Below are 19746 nucleotides of genomic sequence, written 5' to 3' on the forward strand. Positions count from 1 at the left end.
AATAAACCTGAAAAAAAAAGTTTTTAAAAAATAGACCCCGAGACTAAAAAACACATGGCGTAACGTGTTGGATGATGTATAAATGAGATCTATTTTTATTTAAAAAAAAAAAAAACCTATTTTATGTTGGTAGATTATTATTGAACAATAATGTATTATAAATTGTAAGGTATAGGCACCTAAATGTTCCACCAATATTCTCTCCGAGCTTTACAATTTGAAATATATTTATTTTAAGATTAAGTATTGTTAAATTTTTGCATGTCGAATCTCAAATGTATTCGGATAAAAAAAACATAAAGTTAAAGAAAATTTCAAGGTAGCAAACATCATGACACGCCATGCAGTTCTACGTTGTAAACCTGGTGCATGGCCATCTCTTGACCATACCAAACACCGTGAGAGCTATTATCTTTTTTTACAAAAAGTTAATTGACTAATTTTTTAATCGAGAGTAGGTCTTTTGTGAGACGGTCTCACGAATTTTTATCTGTGAGATGAGTCAGCCCTACCGATATTCGCGATAAAAAGTAATACTCTTAGCATAAAAAAGTAATATTTTTTCATGGATGTCCCAAATAAGATATTGTCTCACAAAATATGACCAGTGAGACCGTCTCACACAAATTTTTTCTTTAATTATGGAAATATAAAAGTTCAAAAAAATGAAAATTATATATTGACACATTGTATTTTGATTTTCTAGTAAATTATTATATTTATTATAAGCTTCAAATCATGACATTTTTCATATATTTATGTTTATATAGTATCTTATATCTGTGTGTATAAATAAATATAAATATACAAACATAAAACTCATATATATGAGATTGTCTCAATAGTCAATAATTATTAGATTAATCTCTTATCTGACTTGATCTAATAAAAAATATTATTATTAAATTCAAGTATAGATCATGTCGTCATATCTCACAGATATTCCCACACAATAACATCTCATACATAAAATAACAAAATTTGCCCCGTGGCATATCCTAATATTTTTTTTAAAAAAATTATATTTTATATTATCTCGTGTCATATCTATATGTCAATTCATTTTTTTAAAAATTAAAAGCTATTTTTATCACAAGGACGCATTCTCTACTCTACAGACCTGTTTCGTGCTATTTGTCGAGTCCAGTTCAACAATTCTGACTTGAGAATTCAATCATTTCCCCCATTTTATGTTTGTTTCCTTGATCCTAAGCCTATATAAATTTATGCAAAATAAAATTCGAGTTTTGTTTTAAAGAAAGAAACTAACTCAAACAAGGTACAAAATATTGAAGTGACTATATGCTAATCGAGAGTAGCACTTTTTAATTTTTTTAATGAAATTAAAAATTCATTAAAATATAAAAAGATATTTGTGTACAGATACACCGGACACGAACTATAAACACATTAACATAATTACACTGAACCAACTAAATCAATGCATGAAACATATCACTAGCTCCTGGAATAGACATGAGGATGTGAATCTTGATCTTCTTGATAATTCGTAGTGTTGATTTCTTCTTTTTGGAATATGATTCTATTCCTTAAATTCCAAACGTGGTGCTCGTTCCAGAAATTGGGGAAAAGTTTGGCCAGATCAACGGCCAGCCGGTTTAAATGAAATGAACAAGGGCACAGCTGCTGGACCGGGCTATAAATAATTGAAAAGTAAGCAGCAAAACGTTCAGGGCGTAACGAAGAAACGTAGCCGAAGAAGAGGGCTTTCGCTTCGCGGACTAATATTACATTATCCTTTCACCTTGTGAACACTGACTTAAGTTAAATTTTCGGTCTTTGTAACTTTTTTTTAAAAAAAAAAAAATTAATGAATTAGTCGCATATAGATCTACCCGAAACCCAGTTATCCCTCTTTTCTATCAATTATCAACTAATTAATTGAGGTTGTTCCTTTGTATTATTGCTTTCCGGCTAAGGATGTTCGAGTTAATTTTTTTTTTTTTTTTGAAATTTTGATTTTTCTGTTTTTGAGTACTTGTGTAGAGCATGGATCGTTACCATAAGGTGGAGAAGTCGATGATGGAAACACCGATTGATGAGAACGAAATTCGGATTACGAGTCAAGGCAGAATGCGAAGCTACATCACTTATGCAATGGGTTTGCTTCAGGTATGTTTGTATTTGCAAGCATGCATGTAGGCGTAGAAATTTTGTTTAGCATTTTGATTTCAGGTCTAGTTATGTATATGATATTGTAAATACGGGACAGCGGGTGGAGCCAACCCCAAGTCTGAGAGCGAAAGTTTTAATTTTGCAGGGTCGAAAACTGAAATTATTTATAATTTCGAAAAATTAAAAATTTCGAAAGTCAAATTAATTTTAAAGTGAGATTCAAGTGACACTGACCCACCTCAAATGAGTCTCCCTAGGATTTTTTCTATGGTTATCAGGTAATTTGTTCCATTTTATTGGCATTGCTTATTTTATCACCAAATTTCTGGTTCAAGTTGTTGAGTTGTTCTGCTGTTTTTTAGTTTTAATCTTACTTTTACTTGGTTATTCCATAGGTTAAATTTGGTTACGTACGATGTGGCGGATTCACTTGTTAATTTGTAATGTGCGTCCAGCTTTTGGGGCTTGTTTCTGCTAATACTTGGGTTGTTGTGGATATCATAGTAAGATTTGAAAATATGATCTTAGTATCATATGAAATGTCCTATAACTTGGCACTTTTAGTTTTGCCCTTTTGAAGGATAGCCCAGTGTGAAGTACATACCATTTCCCTGAAGATATTTGGTTTCTCTTAATTTATCATGCTATATATTACAGGAAAAGGAGTCAGATGAAATAGTGTTCAAGGCAATGGGAAGAGCGATTAACAAAACTGTGACGATTGTGGAATTGATCAAGGTTGTCTTTTTTCAAAAAAATATTTTTTTTGCCTTTTGATTATTGAGTTGTTCCAAATGATTTATGAATTTTCTCCCTTTTTCATAATTCAGAGGAGAATTGTTGGGCTTCACCAAATTACATCAATTCAATCCACTGATATAACTGATATAACTGACACATGGGAACCCCTGGAGGAGGGTCTCCAAACGTAAGCATACTCAAAAGGCAACAAAGAAACCAGGATGTTTACATTTATGAACTTAGATAATTTTCTATCTGAAATTACTTGATTGTGTCATTGTTTGCTTATTGTAATAGTCTGGAAACCACGAGGAAAGTTTCAAAGATCATTATTACTCTTGTCAAAAACAGATTTGGATAAGACTAATATCGGGTGAGTTGTTTTAGATTCTCTATATTAGTAAAATTCTCTTGGTCTGCTTGCGCTAGAGCTAACGAAAATCACGACATGCTTTGTTAATCTCTATTCTTTTGTCAATTGCAAGGCAAAATACATTTTTTACTCCTCCAAAAGTATTGATATCATAGGTTTTCCCTTTATAATATTGCTATTTTGTTCTTGAAGTAGAAGTACAGACCATTCTTTGTAATTCTGGCCATTATTTGCTTTAGGTACCACCCTCCCATACCAGCTGACCAGGTGAAGGTGTCTACAGAGGTTGACTATGATGGAGGTGGGTATCATGGTTTCTGATTTATGTACTTGTTCCTCTTACCCTGAGCTTAGGAATGTCTTTGTTTTAATTGCGTAGAAGGATCACATCCTGCCCAAGGAAGAGGAAGATTTGGTAGGGGAAGGGCCAGAGGTCGATCAGGTGTGAAGTTGATTTACATATTTTTGTTTCAGTTAATTTGTAGCTCGGTGTTAAAAGTTTGAGCTGAATCATACTTATGTTAGTTTTGCATATCTGCTATTGCAATTGCAGGGAATGATTTCTCAACATATGAATACGATGATGGAGGCTATGAGCAGAATAGTGGGTATGCCAGGGGTAATTGGAGAGGTCGAGGTAGAGTTCGCAATTTCCGTGGCCGTGGGAGGGGAGGTTACAATGGTTTTCAGGTGGATAATCAATATGATGCTGGAGGCTACAATCAAGTGGTCCCTCGAGGTATTACACGGACTCAGTTGATTTTTTTTCACACACTACTGAATTGTTATTTCTGAAGCAGTGTGAACTCTGGTGTTATTGTTTCAACATTTGGTTTCCACACGGGCACAAACAAGAGTGGGGGTTGAAGACGTTGATATTCCTGTATTCATTAATTTTTCAACAGAAATTTATGTGCTGGATTCTGGACCTTAAAGCAGTATGAATTATATTAGTTTAAGCAGCTCTTTTTTGGTCACTCATTGTGCCTAGTGGATACGTTTGTTTGCTGCAGGCCGTGGCCATGGAAGGGGCCCACGTGGTAGCGGTCAGGGATTCAGATCTAACAGACCATTCCATGCTTCTTCTGCCGCTGCAGCTGCTGTGGGTGCATAGTTTTTTAACCTTGGTGGTGATGTGAGAACGATATGATGTTCAGCTGATTGACGGATGTCTGCTCCATATTTGTCATTATTTTTGTTAGTTTCAACTATAGGATGTTCTATGTGGTCACTCACTAACTGAGGTCGTTAACCTTTCCTGATCTTCTGTTTCTGTTGGTTTTTCATTTCTTGTTTTATGGAAATATATGCGACACATGCCCTAACATAAATTCAAAAGTAATGTAATACGCGTGCCATTCATAGGTGATATATATGAAAAGTAAAATGAGACACAATTGTAGAAAAGATCAGCGGTGTTGAGCCCTTTTCTTGTTTGCTTGGTTTCTTTTCCTAGTTTTTGAAGTTAATTTTAGATGGTTCTTTCATTGCCGAGGAACACTCAATTCTTTAATTTGAAAGAACTTACACAGTTGATAACATCTACTTTTTGATTCAGTTTTATGGTGTATTATGGGAGTTCTCCTAATGCGTGTTCTATAATTGCTGCCTCGCTTATACTGTATTACAACCACTATACCGCAGATTTATAATTGCGCATTGTAATAGGATTTATACCATTTAACCAGTGAGTCATTGTATTATTGTGGGATGGACAAAAAATTATTATTTTTGATTTAAAAAAAATTCAACAATCGAATTACTTTCTGTTGAATCGTAACATCACCTTAATTAATAAACAATAGTTCTATTATTTTTATACCAACAGATGAAATGGATAACTATATGTTCATGAAACTATTGGTTATTCTATTTTGTGGTTGAAATATCGGACCATGACGTCCAAGTGTAGTCATCCCTGAATAAAAAAAAAAGTAATACTGTTTCTGTGGCAGCCTGGAAATCACAAATTTTCCTTCGAATATTTGGACTTGGAAGATAATGACGGACAATCAACCTTGTCACTAGGAGTTCGTGTCTGATTTGTTCATCAATTGCAGAGACTCGGTTCTCTATAAATTTAGCCACTATTTTATGTTGAAATATCTATTGCAGGGAAAAGGATGCAAGAAATGGACAGAGAAATATGTGAAGACATTGTTATAGTGGGTTTTGGCATATCTGGTTTGGCTACGGCTTTGGCACTTCATACGTATATTATTACTATACTTGAAGTACGACTGTCTCGGAGTTGAATTTGCATAATTTGCAGATTGAGATTCAACTTATTTTAGATTGAAACTCAAATACTTTACAGTGCACATGGAGTCTTAAACTCAAAATTCCCTCATAGACTAGAGCTTATATCTAGTGTTTAAAGAATCATGCTGATACAGTTGAGTTGCATGAAGTATGTAATATATACATTTGTAGGTTGGGAATTCGGAGCCTGGTATTAGAATCATTCCAAAAATTGAGAATCACTGGGTTTGCCTTACACTCTGGACCAATGCCGGGGGGGCTCTTGACTCACTAGGCATTGGGGACCTGGTTCGAGAAACATGTCTACAAATGCAAGGGTATGGAAAATGAATTTTTGATACGCTGAGTGAATTTTAGAATCTGTGGGTAATTAATTTCTATGATTAAATTCATCGCTCACCATTAAGTGAGATTGATTTGAATACAGTCTACAAATCGCTCTATTCCTTTTTGTTATTCATGACTAATATGTTTATTTGTATGATGAAATGTTTGCATCACTTCTGAAAGTTGCTTCCAATTCTTGGTGCAGATTTCTGCATGTCTCTGCAGATAAAAGCCAGTTTATTTCTGAGCAATCCCCATTCCAACCCAACAAGACAGACGTGAAACTGTGAAATGATTTTTCGTCAATGAATTTGATTTATTTTCAACAACAGGAAATTAAATCTTTAAAATATTGAATGTACAAATCAGCACTGTAATTATTTTATGAGAAATTCGTGAACAAGGGCTGTTTTCATTTTCTGACTACCATATTGTATGACAGTAATCTTGAAAGCCGTTGCGTGAAAAGAAAAGACTTATTAGAAACCATGGAGAGGGAGTGGCCCCAGGGAACTAACAGATATTCTTCAAAAGTTGTCCCCGTCAAAGAATAAGGAAAACTCAAATTGGTGCATCTTGCGGATGGCTCAGTTCTTATTATAGCAAAACTTTTATTTTCTTTTTGGTCCCGCAATAGCATGTTTGTGGGAGTAAATAAAATCTTACAATTTTTTTAGCCAAACCTCAATTTTTCTATGTTGAGTAATTGTGATTTACTTGTAAAACACTCAGGTTCTAATAATCTGATTGGGTGTGATGGTGGGAACTCATCGGGGCTCCATAATCCAGTTTATTCCGGTCGATCCGTAATTCGAGGCTTTGTTAATTATCCAGATCAAAACTTAAACTGGTGCATGATCTGCTGTGTTACTCCTTCAAAATCAAAACTACGTTTGCGGTGTTGGTGGTGCAATATCCTTGTCTCACGTCTTAAAAATCAAATATTTAAAATGAGTTTATAATGGCTTACAATGGACTTCTATAGCAACTTGGATTAATCATTTTCGTAAAGCGAGGACGAATACGAAGTAGTTGCTATAGGGATCCATTGTGCAGTCACGCAGCAGCGGGTCTGGGCTCGGGACGTGACAGAATGGTATCAGAGCCGGTAACCGGCATGGAACACCGAGAAATAAGTGCTATGCAGGGCAAAGTGATACGTGCATGGGAGCCACCTTTTGAACCTGCAGGGCAAAGTGCTACGTGACTTGTGCAGTCACGCAGGCGCGCCTTCAATATCCCTTGAAGCCCGGCTTAAGTCAGGGTTAATGCTCAGCTTTAGAAGAAAAATATATAATTATATGTGCTGAATATGTCGTCCGGCCATGACAGCAATGCTTATTAAAAAAAAGAAGAAGAAGAAGCAAGAATCGGCATGATTGTTTGCATCAAGACACTCAGCATGCTTCAAACATGCATGATTCAAGACTTCTTTATTCATCTTTCATTCTTCATTTTTATTTTACAAGATACAGTGAACTCATCCACTCTCAAGACCATGTTTTCAACAAGATAACAGATTTAAAAATATAACATATAAATGGTTTTAAGAATTTTTTCCATGAGAAATGGAAAAAAATAAAGTATATGATCACAGCGATCGAGTTGTTCGTTACCACGTTTAATTTGGATTTCCGGGATCATATGCAGTGGATTAATGAACACATGTTTCTACAACTTAATGCATAATTTTTAACTTTAATTAATTCAAGTTTGTCGTCCAGAAGACCAACCTCATGTCTTCATCAAACGTCATTTATACTGTCTACACTCTACATCTGTCAACGTATGTATTATGTACGCATTTCAGACAAACCTTAACATCTTTTTAATTATTATTATTATATTTTAAAAACAACACGAGTCTAGTCTATAAATTAAGTTATTTCTGTGCACAGAACATCATAATCGCGCGTCAGGAAGGAAAATATCGCACTTTTTTTTTTTTGCTCTACTTTTCATTAAAAAAAACAAATTTTTGGGAATAAGTATGAAAGAAATCGACGTAGCGATATATGAAGATATTGTCATCGTGGGCGCTGGAATATCTGGTTTGACTACTGCTTTGGGATTGTACAGGTACAGTTATCAGGTTTAATTGGGACTTTACGAACTATATTTCATTTTTGCCTTATAAATAATATATGTGTAGGTTGGGGGTGCGAAGTCTTGTTTTGGAATCATCAGAGAGCTTAAAATTTACAGGATTTGCGCTAACCACGTGGCCCAATGCCTGGCGAGCACTTGATGCAGTTGGCGTCGGAGACTTGCTGAGGAAAAACTCCATTCAAACTGAAGGGCATGTCACCTTATCAAAATCTCTTCCTATTTCTTGAATATAAATTAAGCATTATATTGCCAACTTGGTGAAAAATGGAACTATACATTTAATTTAGAATGAACATATTTTTTTTCAACTTAAGACATAGTGTCGTTGCAGATTTAAGGTTGTCTCTTCGGGTTCCATCCCGCTTGGTACGGAGCAATCCCATCTGCTGGGAGATCTTTTAAGATTGTGAGCTGCTTAATTTCTCGTCGTAGTTTTGATCGTTTCAATATAGTAATGTATTTTATATATGAATGGCTTGCTTGCTCTCATCGTTATATATGTGTACATACCATTAATACAGCAATTTTGAAAGCCGTTGTATCAAAAGGAAAGATTTATTGGAAACCTTGGAGAGCGAACTGCCTCGTGGAACTATCAGATATTCTTCTGAAGTTGTTTCTATTGAAGAAACGGGCAACTTTAAACTGGTGCATCTTGCGGATGGTTCGGTTGTCAAAACTAAGGTGATGGTACCAATTTGCATGATCGGCTAATTTTCTTTTTTGGTGTAACCAATTCTTACTTTTGATTTAAAAGTAGTTTTTTTCCATAATTTTTCTCCAACCGATATTTGATTGAGGGAAATAGGTAAATTTAACGTTATGTTTACTTTTTTTAAAACTATCATCGATTCCATCATTAATTTCCCCAACTGAATTCAGGTATTGATTGGATGTGATGGTGGGAATTCGATGGTTGCCAAGTGGCTGGGGATTGAGCGTCCAGTTAGTACAGGGAGGTCAGCCATTAGAGGCCTTGCTAATTATCCTGATGGTCACGGGTTCGAGCCAAAGTTTCATGTCTACTCAACATGGTGTGTTCATTGTGGTTTTGTTCCTTGTGATGAAAAGAGCCTATATTGGTTCTGCAACTTCAGCCCCTCCTTCCATCAATGTAAGCAATTCGTTCACCTGCCCCTAAGGGATAGTTTGGGTGCATGGTAGGTATGTTTGGCTGCTATGAAGAGGTCAAAAGTTCAATGTCTCTCAACCTCTGTTGACCCAGTTTTGAGTTACTTGGTGAACGTGATTTGCAAGCCAGAGCACATAAAAAATAATTGTTGTGGTTCCTAATGTTTTTTAAAAAAAAGCACTTGGTAGAACTACACATTCACCATGTTCAACCATTTAAATAATATTTTTGCCAGCTTTTAATTCTTTCATTTGTAGCATTAAATATGGACATGCTTGAAAATAATACAAGCGATGAACATATAAAGATTTAGCATATGATTGCAACATGACAATATTCTTTCAACTCAGCCAACTCGTAAAGCGTGGAAGAACATTCTATGATAAACAAACTTTAATTAAATTCGACTTAGCCCTGTTTTAGCATTAAATTTTTCATCACATCTTACCTTATGTTGTTTTTTTTTTTTTTTTGCCTGACAGACAACGAGGAAAACCAAGATCCCTTGAGCATGCTAAAATTTGTGGCAAGGCAACTCCGCGATGCACCACTAAACATATCAAACATTGTAGAAAGAACTGAGCTAGACTGCATCTGCTGTACACCTTTAAGATTAAAATTACCGTGGAATTTTTTGTTGGGAAATTCCATGAAGAACAATGTTTGTGTCGTGGGTGACGCCTTTCATCCCATGACACCGGCTATAGGCCAAGGGGGAGGTTCGTCTCTAGAAGATAGCGTTGTTCTTGCACGATGCCTTGGGAAAGCTTTGACGACATCGAGTGTCGAAGAAGAATATATAAGAATTGAGAAGGGTCTAAAAATGTATGTGAAAGAGAGGAGATGGAGAATTCTGAGTCTTCTAACAGCGGCATATATTGTTGGTTTTGTACAAAGTTCTGGTAATAAGGTTATCAGCTTCTTAAGGAAGCGGTTCTTGACAAAGAATCTTGTTAAGATTATGGCTAGGATGGGAGACTTTGATTGTGGGGATTTAACCATTCCGTAGAAGATAAGAATTTGAAACCTCCCAGCATGTCTGCTGGAATATATTATCAAATAAGAGTAGGTTTCACTCGGTATCAATGTCAGCTAGTTCGACTCAATCTATATCTATAATGAAAAATAATACTTTTAACATTAAAAAATAATATTTTTTTCATACGTCGGATCGGATTGAAGATTATTTCATAAAATTGACTCATGAAACGATATCATAAATATGTGATAAAACAAATGTTTGTTGGTACCGATAAAAAGATATATTGAAATATTTGTTCGGTTCAACAGAAAAATTCAATTAGCAGTATCAAGTATGGAAAAATATATGCATGTGAGCCCTGACTTTAATATCATCATTATATATTACTTACAGTAGCCTAAATATGTACAATCTTTGATCCTTACGAAGTCATTAATGTCACGGTCTTTCTAGGATTATAATTTTCGCAATTTCTTTCCTATTTGAAGTCGTATAATCTTGTATTTAGAATTTATAATAAATAAAAAGAAAATAGAGGTCAAGTCTTTAAAAACCTAGTGGAGGAATAAACCGAGTTATGTATTTAAACAAGTCAGACAGTAATATTTTAGTTAAGTAATTCAATATGAGATGACTTGTGTAGTATTAACATATCATTACGAATATATCTTGTTAAGTAAAATGTAGCGACTGCTCAAGACCTTGAAGTGAATATATATCGTTGGCTAAAAGATGGCTCCCACCAATAATGTAGTTCATTTTTCCACATACTCAATTAGAATCAGTTCAATCGATCGTTTACGAGCCAAACTGAATTACATTTTTAGACAAAAGTCACGTTGTTCGTATGAACCATATAACCGGATCTAAACTCCATGCAACATATCAGAGGGTACTAATGTGGTGAATTCGAACTGGTTTGTATTTGAACTCCGAAATATTAACATTTTCGATTTTCATAATAAAACTAAGTGGGGTGTATTCAATTCAGAGTTTTGATGACTTTTAATAACTTTTTTAAATGACAGACTTTTATGGATTTGATAGATTTTTATTGAATTTTACAGAATCTCATAGATTTATAAACAGAATTATGTGGATTTATGTAGACTTTTTTGCAAGATTTTTATAGACTTTTATGGACTTCTTTTTTATAGAATTTTATAAATTTTGTATTTTATTATAACATATTATTTTTTTTATTAATTTCTTTGAACCAATAATTAATGACATATATAACATATTCAGTTTGAAATTATTTTTCAATATTTATATTAATAAATAAATTTACTTATTTAAAAGTTAAATCATTTCATCTTTACATATTTATATATATAGATTTATATGCATGTTTGTAAATTTTTTAAAATACATAAATTGATTAACATGTAACCTTGTTTTTAAATTGATAATATACATGTGAAAATAATATTATTTAGTATTGTGTGAATATAATTTTGTATAAAAATATCATAGCTTACATATTAATTGAAAACACTAAAATGAATTTAAAAAATCATAGTTGTTCCGAGACTATTCGATTATTAAGAATTAAACAACATTTTTTTGGATCATCTTTTATTATTATTGAATATTACATTAATTTGTATCAATCATAAATTATAAATCACAAAATCAATTCTAGAATTCAAAATTTCCTGTGATATTAAAATAAAAAATTATTAAATGAACAATCAGCCAAAAAATGAAAATTTTGAAAAAGAAAGATGAAAATATATATAGAGATGCACTTCGAAAATTTGAGAGAGTGATAGAAATAGATGAGAGGAGAGAAAATAAGAAGAGATGTGATGTGGAGCGAGATAGAAAAAATAAATAGCTTGTATATGAGTTAGAATTTTTAAAAATCCATCCAAATCTTTGGGTTGAACCAAATACAATTTTTTACAATTTATAGTTGTACCTTAGGCTTAAATGTTTGTATGTTAATGAATTCCATGAAGTTATTAAAAGTCTATGAAAAATTTGAATACCTATAGACTTTTAAAGAGTTTTTAAAAGTCAATGTTGAATACCGCTTGACTTTTTAAAACTCTATGAAAGTCTATTTTGAATACTACTAGACTTCTATAGAGTATGTAAAAATCTTAATTGAATAACTCTAGACTTTTAAAATCTACAAAAGTAATTAAAAGTCAATAAATCTCCTATATTGAATACACCCCCTAAGTTAGCTGTAAATTAAACTTTCCATTAACTTGGTTTCGAAAAAGGAAAAATGAGATCCTAACCTTAGAACAATGTCCTGGTAGTGTGCATCTAAGAGTGGATGATAAACGTAAAGGTTTGAAACATATATATATATATATATATGTTAATTCACTAAGAGTAAAATATATAAGACCTCTGATCAAGGTTGAATAATTGGAATATCCTCCTTTTACGAGATAGATCATACTCATCTTTAATTAGCTAGTACTCCATTGATTTACATCCTTGTTAATTTCTTTCCCCCGCCTATGCCATCTTTGGCGGTGATTCATAGCGCAGCTTTTCGGGATAGTAATATAAAAATCTTTCAGGGCATTTAATTGGATGCCTGTATCATCACATGGCAAATGACATCTTACAATGTATGCCAAAGGCATGTTCTTTACACATGATACAATAATGGGCTGCGCCAGATTTTGGTCGATAAGGCACATGAGAGGTCACGTTGGGTTCATTTTTTTGTCCACCACACGTTTTCTTATCGCAGTTTTTAGCTAATTTATCAGTTTTCATTCATATGTGCCATTCAAGATCCAACGATTGATGATACTTAAGAGTAGCTATATTTTCCAAGGACTCTCCCGTGCAATAGACACGGACGTGAGATGTAGCTGAATATTATCTTGTGATGGAATTGAGGCATTTCATGATCCAATGTTATAAGTTTGAAAATCCATGTGGGCTCGTGAGTAATCGGGCAGAGAACATGGAATTATTGAATGAGATTCAGAATTGTCAGACGATTCAATTTGTAAAAAAATTGTGGGTTTTATTTTATTTTTTGGGGGCTACTTGCAGGTCGTCACATGTGAGTGGTTCCAATACCAGAAATCGTGACATCTATAAAAGAACCATAAAATCTTGTGTACTGATCATTGTAACAAATCTATCTACCAGTTATCTTCTTCTTCTTCATAATTGTTCTTGAACTTACTGTTTCAAACCAGAGAAATGTCGATCACTAATGTTGTTTTTGCATTAACATTCACTCTTGAGTTGAGCAGTTTGATCACTAGTGCCAGTTCTTTCGCAGCTTCTGGATGGAGCCAGGCTCATGCCACCTTCTACGGCGGCAGCGATGCTTCGGGGACAATGGGTAAGTTTATTTTCAAATTCAAATATAAAAACCCAATTGGTTAGTATATAATTTTTGAAGGTTCCTTGTAATCATACATAGGGGGTGCTTGTGGATATGGGAACTTGTATTCAGCTGGATACGGGACTAGGACTGCAGCATTGAGCACTGCATTGTTCAACGATGGGGCATCATGCGGGCAGTGTTACAAGATCATCTGTGATTATAAAAATGACCCTCAGTGGTGCAGGCCGGGGGTGTCCATAACAATCACAGCGACTAACTTTTGCCCACCAAATTTTGATCTTCCGAGTAACAACGGAGGGTGGTGCAACCCTCCCCGCCCACATTTCGACATGGCTCAGCCTGCCTGGGAGAAGATCGGCATATACAGGGGTGGTATCGTACCTGTACTCTACCAAAGGTTCGTCTTTTCCTCCTTTTTTTTAGAAGTATCCATGAAGTAACACGCCATTTCTTCACACAGAAATTAAGCAAAAATCGCTTATGATACTGTTACATATGATGCATAGGGTTCCTTGCAAGAAACATGGTGGTGTTAGATTCACAATCAATGGAAGGGACTACTTTGAACTAGTCCTGATTAGCAATGTGGGCAATGCTGGATCCGTTCGGTCTGTTCAAATCAAGGGCTCGAGAACGGGCTGGGTGGCTATGTCCAGAAATTGGGGTGTAAATTGGCAGTCCAATTCATTTCTCAACGGGCAATCTTTGTCATTCATGGTCACTTCGACTGATGGGACTACCAAAACTTTCTTGGATGTTGTGCCATCTAACTGGGCTTTTGGCCAGACATTCTCCAGCCCAATCCAGTTCTAGATCAAGAATGGGCTCTAGATGGAATGGTTTGTCTTTGTAGGCTGAGGCGTGCTTGCTGAAAGCAGCCCGCCAAATTAAGCAGAATTTGGGCCCGAAAATTAGTACACCAGGGAACGTGGTGGCACTAAATTTGAATTTATTTAGTATCATTGAAATATACATATGCAAAATAGGAGCTTTTGGATTGTTTTTGTTTAATTTGTAATTATAATGAACTATTATCATCAAGAGGAAGATTTTACTAGTCTGCGGAATTGTTTGTTTTTTTATCCTTTTAATTTAACTACTGCCATTTTACTAATATTCTTTTACAACATAAAAACAAATGATAAAACTATAGAACAAAATTAAAATATACTAAAAAATTATCCGATAAAATTTAATTTGAACAAAAAAATTATTTTAAAATATATTTATACCACTTAAGTATCTTTAACTCAGTTATTTTGAATTTTGAACTTGTACATCCAAAGGTTTTGGTTTTTTATTAAAAAAATTGTAATTTAAAATAGTTAAAACTTAAAAGTAAGGTTTAGAAAATTGACAAAAACTTGTGTGAGACGTCTCACGGGTCGTATTTGTGAGACGGATCTCTTATTTGGGTTATTCATGAAAAAGTATTACTTTTTATACTAAGAGTATTACTTTTTATTGTGAATATCGGTAGGGTTAACCCGTCTCACAGCAGATAAAGATATATGAGACTGTCTCATAAAAAATCTACTCATGCAAATTTAGTAGAAATGATAATTGAAAGATTTCAACGAATCCAGCACGTGGGCATATGGATAATTATTTGATAATGTTAAAGCCCGTCTTTTTGTCCCCATTTTCTTCATTAAGCACAATGCAATTTCTTCACCTTACTTCCCGCTACTTTAAAAAAAAAAAAAAAAGAAAAGAAAAGAGAACCGGAGAAAAAATTAAACCTGCAGAAACCGAACTTCGATGACAGAGCTAAATCCTATCAATATTTCGCAACAAAATCTTGAAATTCGTCTTGATGAATATAAGACAATCCTTGGGTTTTGCACTTCATCTTCAGTCAATGCCCATGAATTCAAACTTGAAAATGAACTGCTCTATCGAGAAGAAGATGATGAATTGAGAAAGCTTTTGCTGGTAATTAATGTTGAGGAATTACCCACAGGGTCTCCTTCTGCAGTGGAGGTCAATTTTACAATTTATTTTTGCTCCAGGTGAGTTAAAGGTCTCGATTATATAGTCCCTGCTAGGTATGAAAATATCGATAATTTTCTTTTGATTCCCAGATTTAATGAAACCTTGTCACGATCAATATGTTAATTGTCACGCCAACGGGTATGATCTGTTTCATTCAAGACCTTTGCGTTTTTCTCATCTTTTTTTTTTTTGAAATTTTGCAGCTTGTTAAACAATGAGAGAATGGCAAGACATTATATATTTTAGTGAAGTTATTAAGTTTTAGTCTTTTTTGATTGATAGATTGTGCGTGATTGGCTTGGTTTCAACTCATGTAGCCTTCGAGGATGGACGGGGAATAGTTTCTGTAAACTTTAATGTGAGGAAGTCTGATAGAAGTGAAATTAAAGTGTCTGGAAAACGGAAAAAGGTGAACTTTTTTAGTTTGGTTTCTTATATATCTTAATAACTTTAAAGATATCTTGTTGAAAATTGTTACAATTTTTTGATATCTTATTGGGTTTTCATTTGGTGGCATTCAAGGTTAGAAGCCAGGTATAAATAGTTTCCTATGAATGAATTTATGTCAAATGCACTTATTATCAAAACTATTAAGTGACTGCGGAAATAAATTTGCTGTAATTGGTATATGGTACGACTGTTTTCGATTGGCATTTTGAGATACAAACTGAACAAGAAATATCACCGGTTCAAGAAGTCTAATATCAATCCACTAACAGCTGGTTTGTCTATTTATTTCGTGTTGGTTATTAATTTCTTGATTCAAGTCCTGGCCAATTTTCAAGGGTTTGCATCACTTTTTCATAGTTACAGCATTATAACTTTTGCACCATTGGTCAATCGCACAATGTTGGCATACTGCTTTAGTTTTAGGTAATAAATGTGCAAGATTATTGTTGCAGTTGATATTTTTATATTACATGATTGATCAATTGTGTGCCATATTATTTGACATATGCTTTTGTTGATTGTTTCCTGTAGAATGCTCAACGTTTTGAAACCAATACAGCACTGTGTAAAGTGTGCACTCGAGATGCTTCTTACATAGTGAGGTTGAAATTCTCTTCATCTTTTCTTTTCAAATGTGTGCCCTTGTTTCTTTTAACTTTAAGAAAGATATCATTCTTCTGCAGGTGCTTTGTGAAAGGAACTCTATTGTAAGTCAATGAAAGGTTAATCAGGAAACCCGAGTTGCTTAATTCCTCGGTAGGTTTAACTATCTTCTATGGGTTGCTCTTATCTAATATTCATGCTGTCTTGCCATACCCGTGCTCTTGTTTATTACATGTTAAGTTTATTAATTGATACTTTACGGGTTTAGCACTTTTATCATCTTTTTAGAAAATCGTGCCTTTTTTCTATGGATTTACAAATGTGGATTCTCACATTTCTGTGAGAGTGGATACGGGACGTGCTTGTGAACTCTTGAGACTGGAAGTGATTGAGATTTTTCTAGATTAATTAATGCTTCTTTAACTTGAAATTTTTTGATGAGTTAGAAGAATTAGATGCTTGATTAAATGTTATTCAAGATATTTTCACCCTTCAACTATTTTCCTCTGGATTTATTTTCCTAGAGCGTATTTAACTCATTTCTGTGGACACTTTGAGTCTTTGCCAAAGACGGACAGTGGAATAACAATTTAAGATTTTTATCAATAAACGTAAATTTTGAAACTCTTGAAGTATCTTCTGTTGAATAGACTTGTTTGTAATGTCACCATGGTTGACAGTTAAAATTTTATTTTATTTTTGGAATTTTGTTGCAGGCAGACAGAGAAGGATACATTGCGGTTATCATGCCTAAACCCAAAGATTGTCTAGAGACTAAGGCTTCTTTGCTGAGCATCGAAGAATACAAAAAAAGGAGAACCGAATGTTGACTCTTAACAATTAATGCACTAGGAATTTATGCTTCTAATCAGGTGAAACCAAAGATACATTCTTTGGGGTAAATCTCGAGTCATACTGACTGTTCTTTTACAAAAAAATTGAAACGTACGTAGCAACTGTTGTATCCTAGTTATTTATTTTTTTTCTAAAATATATAGCCCCAGCTTAAGTGCGGCCTTCAACTATGACCTGTATCAATACTTAACCAATTCTTGAACCACTAGCCTTCTTGTCCGATTTATGTTGAGAAAACACAAGTATATCTGCTTCTCCAGATCTTCCAGTTGTTCCACAAACCAAGATTCTTGGATTTGAAATTCCTGTAGAACTTTTAACATCACATTCTTCCATTTCCTCATGACACAAAAACTCGCCGCGAGTTTCATGTGCTCCATCTCATCGTGTAGCCTTTGAACAAGTTGATTCAGTGTGTCGAAATCATTAATCAGTATATAAACCCCTCTCCCCGCTGTATCGAGTTGTGCTCTTAGCTTCTCGGGGCAAGTTTTGTTGAACTTTTGCTTGTCTCGGTTCATTTTCTTTGTCAAGCACAGGCAGAAAGAATTCAGAATTAGCCCTAATGTGCTACAACCTCTGGCTGCGACAACCTTTTTTATGCATATTTTGAATCTCGTTCTTCTTTTCGTCTTTAGGAATTGTGATGTTATTTCCTGAAGTAAAAGCATATTGCTGCCATGTAATTCTTGGAATTTCTTCGGATTCATGGTTGAAAGGGGGTTCTTGCGTGAGGCAAACGAGGCAAGATTTCCATAAACCATTAGATATTGATCTTCGTTCCAACTTTTGTTGTTTGGTACTCGTTTAATAAACTTTATAACGTGTTGTATTGCACGATAATAGGCACGTACTTGGTGAACATTTTGGAGGAGCAATTCACAGACTTGGCACGCTTCTTGGCTGATTTGAAAGTAATTGATGAGTGATGGATGGAGGGTGGAGCTCTCAATTATGGAGATTAGGGCCTCCGGCTCTAACAGATATTCAGAGAGCTGGATAAGTTGTGTATGAGCCGAAGACGACGATGATGAGAATGATTTTTCGAGTTGGCCTCGAATTTTACTGCTTATTTCTATGTAAGAATTGGTCCTAAAGGCTTCCTTGTATTCTTCATTCACGTTATTTGACGTGTCCACTAAGCTTTTCATATCTTCTCCATATCTACCTGCATCCAGTCGACAAAACACCATTAAAATGGCATCAAATATTTCAAGAAAACACGTGTTTTAATAGGCAAACCAGGAAAAATACAATTCAAAGTTGAAACGGATAACTAATTTGTGCTACGTCTTTTATGGAAGGGTCTTTTTAATTGGACAAGGTTATATTGCAAAAATTTAATATTTTGAGCAAAAAACTAAGTGCTATATACCAAAATCCAAGAAGGGTTTCATTTTCCGATCTTTTAGGTAACACATGCCTGAGATTTAAGTGCACGAAATTAGATCCAAATTAAAGGGATGCTTTCATACATGTTACATTGATATGGGAATTGAATATATTCATGTTATTTCCAGTACTCACCTGATCTCTTTTGGATCGACAATTTTCTGAGCTTAGACCGAATCGTGATCTTTTTCATCCTAATCAGCAAATGAAAAGATAAAATTTTTGAAGTAACTTGAAAGAGATTTATTATGCCAAAACAAGAAAATAATAGGCAGCTTATATATAACATCTGGCGCCGCAGAATGATTGAGTCTTACGTTGTAGCTTTCCTTGTACGTAAAAGTTCTCTACGTGTAGTTGACCTTTGGCAAAAATACAATCAACCCACTTAGCTGCATGCATGAAATGGAGGCCATTAATGATATATATATATATATATATATAAAGTAATTGTGATATATACAGATATTTCAACCCGTATTTTAAATGGAGAAAAATGAAATGTTTTCATTTTTTTGTAATTGTAACTAAGAATTCCTGTCGAGGATAAAGGGAATATAGTATTCTACAAATTAAATTAAATATAACATGAAATTTAGTAATATTATCTTTTGTATAATTATAAATGTGAAAATTCAAGCAAACTATATATTATACTAAATAAATTCATAAACCAGTAACTATTCAATAAATAAAATATAAAAATATGAAGGAGAATTTGGAATTAGGAAAATTCTTTGCTAATAGTATAAATAACAAGGAAATTAAAGGGCTTAAGATTTCTTAACTTTCGCTTCCAAAAAAAAAAAGATTTCTTAACTTTCGGAGTTTACGTTGTTCACGTTTTTTAATGTCATATTGCCGCGTGTCGTGTGATTTTAATTCAATCTTCTTTACAAAAGTCACTTCATGAACCATCCATCAGTTTGGGATCGTGTGTACTCACGAGATCTAGTCTAAAATTTATATGATCGGGAATTAATTAGGCTATTATTTATTATTATTATTATTTTTACATTAAATATTCAATTCATTTTGATTACAAGAATAATTAA

At 34.0% G+C, this 19746-nt stretch overlaps 4 protein-coding genes and 1 pseudogene across 6 annotated transcripts; 4 read left to right on the forward strand and 1 right to left on the reverse strand.

The window, feature by feature from the left end:
• Positions 1-1986: 1986 nt before the first annotated feature.
• Positions 1987-4622, forward strand: LOC142533137 (uncharacterized; annotated as a pseudogene).
• A 3120-nt stretch (positions 4623-7742) lies between these two features.
• On the forward strand, positions 7743-10176 carry LOC142533136 (monooxygenase 2-like). Its single transcript, XM_075639784.1, has 6 exons — positions 7743-7918; positions 7992-8138; positions 8280-8354; positions 8470-8632; positions 8831-9062; positions 9563-10176. The coding sequence occupies exons 1-6, from the start codon at positions 7830-7832 to the stop codon at positions 10087-10089; spliced, it is 1233 nt and encodes a 410-aa protein (XP_075495899.1). The 5' UTR covers positions 7743-7829; the 3' UTR covers positions 10090-10176.
• Positions 10177-13149: 2973 nt separating this feature from the next.
• LOC142533138 (expansin-A11) lies at positions 13150-14476 on the forward strand. Its single transcript, XM_075639785.1, has 3 exons — positions 13150-13390; positions 13472-13793; positions 13903-14476. The coding sequence occupies exons 1-3, from the start codon at positions 13246-13248 to the stop codon at positions 14207-14209; spliced, it is 774 nt and encodes a 257-aa protein (XP_075495900.1). The 5' UTR covers positions 13150-13245; the 3' UTR covers positions 14210-14476.
• A 590-nt stretch (positions 14477-15066) lies between these two features.
• On the forward strand, positions 15067-18140 carry LOC142533704 (uncharacterized). 3 transcript variants are annotated; one of them, XR_012816793.1, is made up of 6 exons: positions 15067-15529; positions 15674-16264; positions 16373-16443; positions 16525-16601; positions 17161-17316; positions 17938-18140. XR_012816793.1 is itself a non-coding variant. In XM_075640564.1 (6 exons), the coding sequence occupies exons 1-4, from the start codon at positions 15158-15160 to the stop codon at positions 16550-16552; spliced, it is 477 nt and encodes a 158-aa protein (XP_075496679.1). In that variant the 5' UTR covers positions 15067-15157; the 3' UTR covers positions 16553-16601; positions 17161-17316; positions 17938-18140. The 3 variants fall into 3 exon arrangements, 2 of the variants coding, with proteins under 2 accessions (XP_075496679.1, XP_075496680.1); XM_075640564.1 differs by having other exon boundaries at positions 15067-15408; positions 15674-15800; XM_075640565.1 differs by having other exon boundaries at positions 15067-15408; positions 15674-15800; positions 16525-16597.
• LOC142533703 (UPF0496 protein At1g20180) lies at positions 17351-18910 on the reverse strand. The gene is made up of 2 exons (XM_075640563.1): positions 18827-18910; positions 17351-18467 (listed from the first exon to the last, which is right to left on the reverse strand). Exons 1-2 carry the CDS (start codon positions 18882-18884, stop codon positions 17479-17481), a joined length of 1047 nt encoding a protein of 348 aa, XP_075496678.1. The 5' UTR covers positions 18885-18910; the 3' UTR covers positions 17351-17478.
• Between the last annotated feature and the right edge of the window lie 836 nt (positions 18911-19746).

This window comes from Primulina tabacum, chromosome 18, assembly GCF_025594145.1.
Source record: "Primulina tabacum isolate GXHZ01 chromosome 18, ASM2559414v2, whole genome shotgun sequence".
Lineage (NCBI taxonomy): Eukaryota > Viridiplantae > Streptophyta > Magnoliopsida > Lamiales > Gesneriaceae > Primulina > Primulina tabacum.